The sequence below is a fragment of the Peromyscus leucopus genome, chromosome 9, assembly GCF_004664715.2.
Source record: "Peromyscus leucopus breed LL Stock chromosome 9, UCI_PerLeu_2.1, whole genome shotgun sequence".
Classification (NCBI taxonomy): domain Eukaryota; kingdom Metazoa; phylum Chordata; class Mammalia; order Rodentia; family Cricetidae; genus Peromyscus; species Peromyscus leucopus.
In genome coordinates, this window is record NC_051070.1 from 114,027,068 (window position 1) to 114,033,956 (window position 6,889).

The following is a 6,889-nucleotide window of genomic DNA, read 5'->3' on the forward strand; positions in this document are numbered from 1 at the left end:
ACTCAAATAGTCTACTTAACTATAAACATAATTTTGGCTTATTCCTTTTCTAAGGGAGTTCATACTGTTGATTCTTTTATTTTTTTTTGAAGGTTGAGGAAGAAAAAAAAAGCTAAAAACTACTTTATAAAGAAAACTGTTCAATGGTAAATAAAACTCAGTGTGCACCCTTTAGTGATTCAGATTTTTTCAGCATCCCAACTATATTAAAATATTCCACTTATTTAAAAAAAAAAATACTCATGTGAAAAGCAATGTTCCAAATGACGAGATCACAAAAGCAATCAATGGGGCTGGAGAGAAGACTCAGTGGGTAAGAGCACTCACTGGCTGCTCTTCCAAAGGACCGGGTTCAGCAGCAGCTCACAACTATCTGTAACTCCCATTCAGAGGACCCGATGCCCTCTTCTAACCTCCGGGTCAACCAGGCATGATGTGGTGTAGAGACACACACATAAGCACAATACCCATACATAAAAATAATTTTTAATGTAACCAAATACAACAGCCTCTGCTCTCTAGTTAAGTTTTATTTTGCTACACATATAATTTCAGTTTATCATTAAGTAATTAGCATAAAATAATTGTCTTCAGGGGCTGGAGAGATGGCTCAGCTGTTAAGAGCACTGGCTGCTCTCCAGAGGATCTGAGTTCAGTTCCCAGCACCCACGTAGCCAGAACGGTCTGTAACTACACATCTTGGGAATCTGACTCCACTGGCTTAAGACACAAATGTTCTGACTTACAGACATGGAGGCAAAACATTCATACACATTAAATAAACAAATCTTAAAAAATAAATGTCTTCAGTCTTTGGAGATTGTTATTCCTGCCTCAAATCAAATAAAGAATTTCTCTATGTACTAACTCGATCTATTTTCAACAAATATTTACTGAATACTTGTGTCGGGCAATAAATTTGATCCTATGGACTACTGAGATTAATTCTTGGATCTCCACCTTTTGTCTCAATCTACAAATGCCGGTTCTAGCATCCTTTTATTTGTATGTCCACTATCTTGCATAATGCCTAGATCTTAGTAAAAACTCAGAATTTAATGAACTGTGTAACGGCACAAAAGACGAAGAGATGGGTGGAACACAGAAGCAGTAGTTCCTCCCTTGGAACAACTCCCCTGGCCAACTGAGGCAACCAAAGTTAGAATGAGATTAGAATTTTTCACTGACACCAAAAGGGTAACAACAACATACCAAAAACTTTAGAATGTACGTCTTTCTAATAATGCTTCTCTTGGATAAATAAGACAAATCTCTTATTCTACAAAAGAAAAAAAAAAGGATGCTAAACAGTGATAAAAGTGAGTGAGATTCGAAGGCCTTTAGGTAAATGTTACAAAAATGGGAAACTGACAGATTTACAAGCCAGCGATTTTCCCTATGACATTAGGTTTCAGGCCAACTGTTACAGGGGATGGGGATACAGCTCTCGGGTGGGGAGCTTGCCTAGTATTGGGAGTCCCTGGATTCCATTTGTAATGGGAGAGAGGGAACTGGAGGGAATGGGGGCCCGACGACACACCAAACCAGAAAAGGGGAAACAAAGAGAGGAAAAGGTTTTCACATGCATGCTGAGAGAAGCATTTTGGCTTGGTCTTAGTGGAATGATCTATGAGTGAGAACAACTGACAATACAATCTGTGCGCCCACACGCTTGGACGTGCACGTTTGGCTACTCTAATTCACCATATGTCGGGGGGTATTGTTCCTTTCTTGAAAGTCCCAAGCACACATCCTGTCTGCTGCAGCCTTTTCTGGGTGCCACAAATCCTTCAGTTATGGCTGTGTTTTTGGTCTTTTTTTTTTTTTTTTAAAGAGGAACATCAACAAGTATTTAGGAGGGGCCTGCAAAGAACTTTTCACCCCTAGCCGCAGCCCACGATCCTCCCACGGAAGGGCCGGACGAGCGCCGCCCAGCTGAGCCGTGCAGGGGCTGCGAGCCACGCCCGGATGCGCGGCTGCCAGGACCCGGCCGCCCGGCTCGCGGGCGAAGGGTGGAGACAGGGTGCGGCCCGGCCTCACCTCCACCGCCTGGCCCAGCTCCAGGTCGAAGCCCACCACACACACGCAGTGTAGCCAGGCCGAGAAGCCGTCCCAGCGCAGCAGGCCCCGGCGGCCATCGTCCTCCTCATCGTCCTCCAGCGCGACTCCCGCCGCCGCCGCAAGGGCAGCCGCCTCGCGCCCCTCGGCCCCGGCCTCGTCCAACGACCCGCGGGAACCGGGTCCGAAGACCTCCGGGCCCCGCAGAGCCATCCGCCACCCCCTCTCAGCGCCGGCCGTCTCCACCGCGGACCGCGCCGCAGAGCGCGCAGGGCCGCCGCGCACGCGCACCAAGGGCTGCGGCGGACGGACGCTCCGGAGCCGCCGGATAGGGGCGAGGCCGCGGGCCACGTGACCCTGGGAGCGCAGCTCGCTGCCTTTCCCTGCACCCACGGCTCCTCCTCCCACTGGGAGGCTGTATGGCCTCCCGGTATTGCACCTCTTTCAGATGAAACAGTGGCTCAGGAGTCGTCTTCTCGCCTCCACAACAACGAAGCAATGAATTGTTCTTGGAATGCCACCGTTCGTTATCAAAGTATTACTAAAACATAATGGCAACAGTAACCAGTGTCTATTAAACTCTTACTCTGTGCCAGTTGATGAGCCAAGTTCAAATACAAGTATTAAGCTATTGAGCATATCATCGCGAGTAGGCAAACATTATATTTCTATCTTGTTTGTTAATGTTGGGTAGGTATTATTATTATTATTATTATTATTATTATTATTATTATTATTAGCTATGACCTATGTACTCCCAGCTGGCTTCTACCTTGTGGTACTTCTACTTCAGTCTCCCAACGTGCTGGGTTTAGTGGCATGGGGCACCACATCTGGCTAATTTATGTCTCTTCACCGATAAGGAAACTGAAGTTCTGAGAGGCTATGTGACTAGTCCCAAAAGTATGAGAACTCTAATGCAAGCATGAGTTCACTCCTGCAGTTTGCTGATAAAGAGATGTGTACTTTCACTCGGCTGGACCTGTTCTACCAAGGCAACTCCTGTCTTTATTGGTCTGTCTGACTCACTCAGCTCTCATACATCTCCAGACTTTCTTGGAACCCCAAGTTGGTCAAGTCACCTTTGGACCATGCTCTCTGAGCACTGGAGTAAAGGGCCTGGTTTCAAACTACTTTGTCAGAGTCCAGTCAGCACTAGACTGGGCACTCAGGAGGCACCTGCCCTGTTCAGTTGCTATGGACTGTTGGCACAGCACGATACCACTTAATAGGATTTATTCAGTATCTACCAGGATTGATCCATCGAAAGCTATCAGGAAACACAGTAATGCCCAATAAGAAAGTGTATAGAAGATAATTGATGACCCACGGGGTGTGTTTAAAAAACAGCCTAGTATTTGTGCTTTTGCACTCATTCCCATTCCTGAGTCTCTAGACAACCTCAAAAGACAGTGCTAGTATCATTTCCATTTTACATACAACAAAACGGGGCTCCAAGTGATAATGCTGTCAGAGCTAGTAAGGTGGTAGAACAGATTCAAACCCGGGTCTTTCTGATGGATAAGAATCTCACTACAGAAGGACGGAGAGTGGCTGGGAGCACTTGCTGCCTTTGCAGGGGACCCATGTTCAGTTCCCAGCACCCACATGGCGGCTCATAGTTATCTGTAACTCCAGTTCCAGGGGATCTGATGCCCTCTTCTCATTTCTGACGATACCAGGAACGCATGTGGTACACGGATACGAATGCAGGCAAAACATTAAAACACATAAAAATACTTTACCATCAAGGATGTATGGCCAAGTGTTCTCAGACATCGGCAGTAGTGTATGCTGAAGACTTTTAAAAAGATTTATTTATTATTTTTATCTTATATGTGTGACTGTTTTGCTTTTTTGTTTGTTTGTTTGTTTTCGAGACAGGGTTTCTCTGTGTAGCTTTGCACCTTTCCTGGAACTCACTTGGTAGCCCAGGCTGGCCTCGAACTCACAGAGATCCGCCTGGCTCTGCCTCCAGAGTGCTGGGATTAAAGGCGTGCGCCCCCATCGCCCGGCCTGTTTTGCGTTTTTATGTACGTATGTGTACTGAAGTGGAGTTTGGTGCCCACTAAGGCCAGAGGAGGGTGCCAGATCCTCTGGACCCAGAGTTAAAGAGGGTTGCAAGTCGGTACTGAGAACCAGTCCTTACTCTTCTGCAAGGACAGCAAGTGTTCATTGCTGAGCCCTAGCCCCACCTGGAAACTTTCTATAGTACAGAACATGAACTAGGGACAACACTCACATTAGAAGCTGTCTTTGACTAAAACAGCCTTCCTGTTACATAGAACCAGTCTAGTTCAGAAAGAAAAACATAATCTGCATTCAAGTAAGGTTCTAAACTGACTGGAGAAAACAGTACTGTCTTGTATTAGAAAGAAGAGTAAGCTAGAAATTAAAAAAAAAAAAAGTCTGTGGTCCACTGGTAGTTCCATCCATTATCATGACAGCAAGCAGCTCCAAGAACTAGTTTCTGGACTGGTAAATGAAAATGATAACGTCTAACCTGCCTCCCTGTCCACTAAGAAGAGACAAATGGCCCTAATACATACACTTTACTGTATGCTACTTTACTATTAATGATTAATACACTCTAATGACCAGCTGATCCACAAGTGCTGGATCTTTGACCTGTGGGCACAAACTACCATTCTTTGAAATACTACCTTTGTTTGTTTTTCTGTTTGAGACAGGGTTTCTCGGTGGAGTCCTGGCTGTCCTGGAACTAGCTCTATAGACCAGGATGCCCTTGAACTCAGAGATCCTGCCTCTGCCTTCAGAGTGCTGGGATTAAAGGCGTGCACCACCGCTCCTGGGGGAAACACTGTCTTATGTAATATTTTGTTAAGGACACCTTGTCCAAATGGTGCATTCTGAAAACCGCATATTAAGACAGCCATAGGTCTGATGAGAAGTTAGGGACAGCGAGCATCTGGGTTTTGGACAAAAACATACATTAATACCACTATTTCTTAAACCTTTATACAAAAAGTTCTATAAACACCAGGAAAAACCGGAAGTAGGTATGGGTTTGTTTTCTCTCCATACTTATAACTTTGATACTCTCCCTGGCTCCTCTTTTTAAGACTTGCTTATGTTTATTTATTTATTTTGGGGAGCACACACCTACTATAGTTTGTGAATGGTGGTCATAGGACAACTTTTTGGAGATGGCTCACTCCTTGCATCGTGTGGGAACCAGGTTGTCAGTCTGGCAGCAAATGCTTTCGCCTACTCAGCCCTCTTGCCCTGTGATCCAGCGTGGGTTCTGTGCTGAATACCTGCATGGGGTCGGGAAGAGGGAAATGGTGACACCTGCCTTCTCCTTGCAGCTTGTCTTTAGAACCTTGGGATTGAAAGAATCTTGAGTGGGGTACTTTCTCCATGCTTCCCATCCTGTTTCCGAATCTGATGCTGGGTCAGCCAGTCCTTCAGGTGCACCAGCTCTTAAATGTAAGTCAATACCTTTCAGAGCTGCTGGTTTCTGGAGGTTCATAAGGGCTAGGAAAGACTTGCTTCTCACTGAGTCCGGCTCTTCTAAATGATAGCCCTGTGGGATTGTTCCAGAATAGTCATCCTGTACACCCAAGTCTTCTGGTTTCTGGGGTAAATTACCCAAATCCTCCACCTGTTCCTCAGAGGATTCTAGCAATTCATCATCCTGTCACCCAACTTGGGTAAACTTCATTTTGTCAAGTCATTTTTAAGACACAGAAGCCAACACCACTCTTTAGGTGTGAGCCAACCCCAGCAGAGTGAACCCTGGGACTATGTCCTTCCTTATTCTGGCCAGGAGTCTTCTTATATGAGTGCCACTTCAGATCACATTTGCTTGGTTTGGCAGGCAAATCCCGGGCTCAGGTTGTGTTTCCTGTCAACAGAAGCCCTAGGTGGTAGGCATTCTGGTGGTGGTGGTTTTTTTTCCCATGTGAGAAGCACTTAAGTCAGAGTAGGCCACTTGAGCCAAAAATAAAAAAAAAAAAAAAACAAAAAAACAAAAAACTGACTGAATTCATGGCTTTGCTGCTCTTCTAATATTACCAAAAACACTGAATACAAGATTAAAAACATTCCAGACTTCCCCACTCACTCCTAGCCAAATTCCTGGTACTTAAGCAATTTTCATAGCTTAAAAAAAAGTAAAGAATAAGAACATGAGACATGGTGTGATTTGCAATGTCATGTTTTAGAGCTTAATTTTTCCCAGAAGAGCCTGAAGGAAGACTAAATGTCCTAGACATTGACTCACCTGGGTAACCAGTAGATTTCTCTCTTGCTTTTTAACTAAATCCATGTAGGCATGACTACAGTGCAGAGGCAAGCAAATAAAAGAAATAGGGCTGTTCATATAGTTCAAGGGTAGAGCACTTGGCTGACACTCATGAGGTTCAATTCCCAGGACCAACAAACAAACAAACACCACCAAAACCAAACTCAAACCATCCACCCCACCAAAGTCACTCTAGACTTAGTGGTTCACGTTTATGAGTCTAGCACTTGGGGGGTGGAGGCAGGAGCATCAAAAACTCAAGAAGGTCATCCTTGGCTACATTAAAAAGTTTGGGGCCATCCTGGGCTACACGAGACCCTATCAAAACAATAGAAACAACAAAACAAAACATAGAGAGGCCAACTACCATTATGCTGTCATTAGAAAGCTGAGTTTACTGCACCTCTCTGAAAGACAAATGTTTACGTGCAGATTTTTGAAAGGAAGGTTGGAGAAAAAGCAACTATAAAATGCACTATGAGGTGCTTCCTAAAAACGGTGTCTGTGAAAGTATTAAAAGGGATAATGAAAAGCTGTTAGAATGGCTCAATTGGTAAAGTTCTT

General features: G+C 44.8%; 1 protein-coding gene across 3 annotated transcripts in view; it reads right to left on the minus strand.

Moving 5' to 3' along the window:
• Dennd6a (DENN domain containing 6A) overlaps positions 1-2,351 on the minus strand; it is a 50,135-nt gene extending 47,784 nt beyond the window's left edge. For 2 of the 3 annotated variants that reach the window (XM_028882427.1, XM_028882426.2), the window contains exon 1: positions 2,041-2,351. In XM_028882427.1, the coding sequence (XP_028738260.1) occupies positions 2,041-2,271 (231 nt within the window). In that variant the 5' untranslated portion in view covers positions 2,272-2,351. The remainder of the gene's footprint in view (positions 1-2,040) is intronic. The other variant, XM_028882425.1, reaches the window with a different exon arrangement.
• Positions 2,352-6,889: the final 4,538 nt, after the last annotated feature.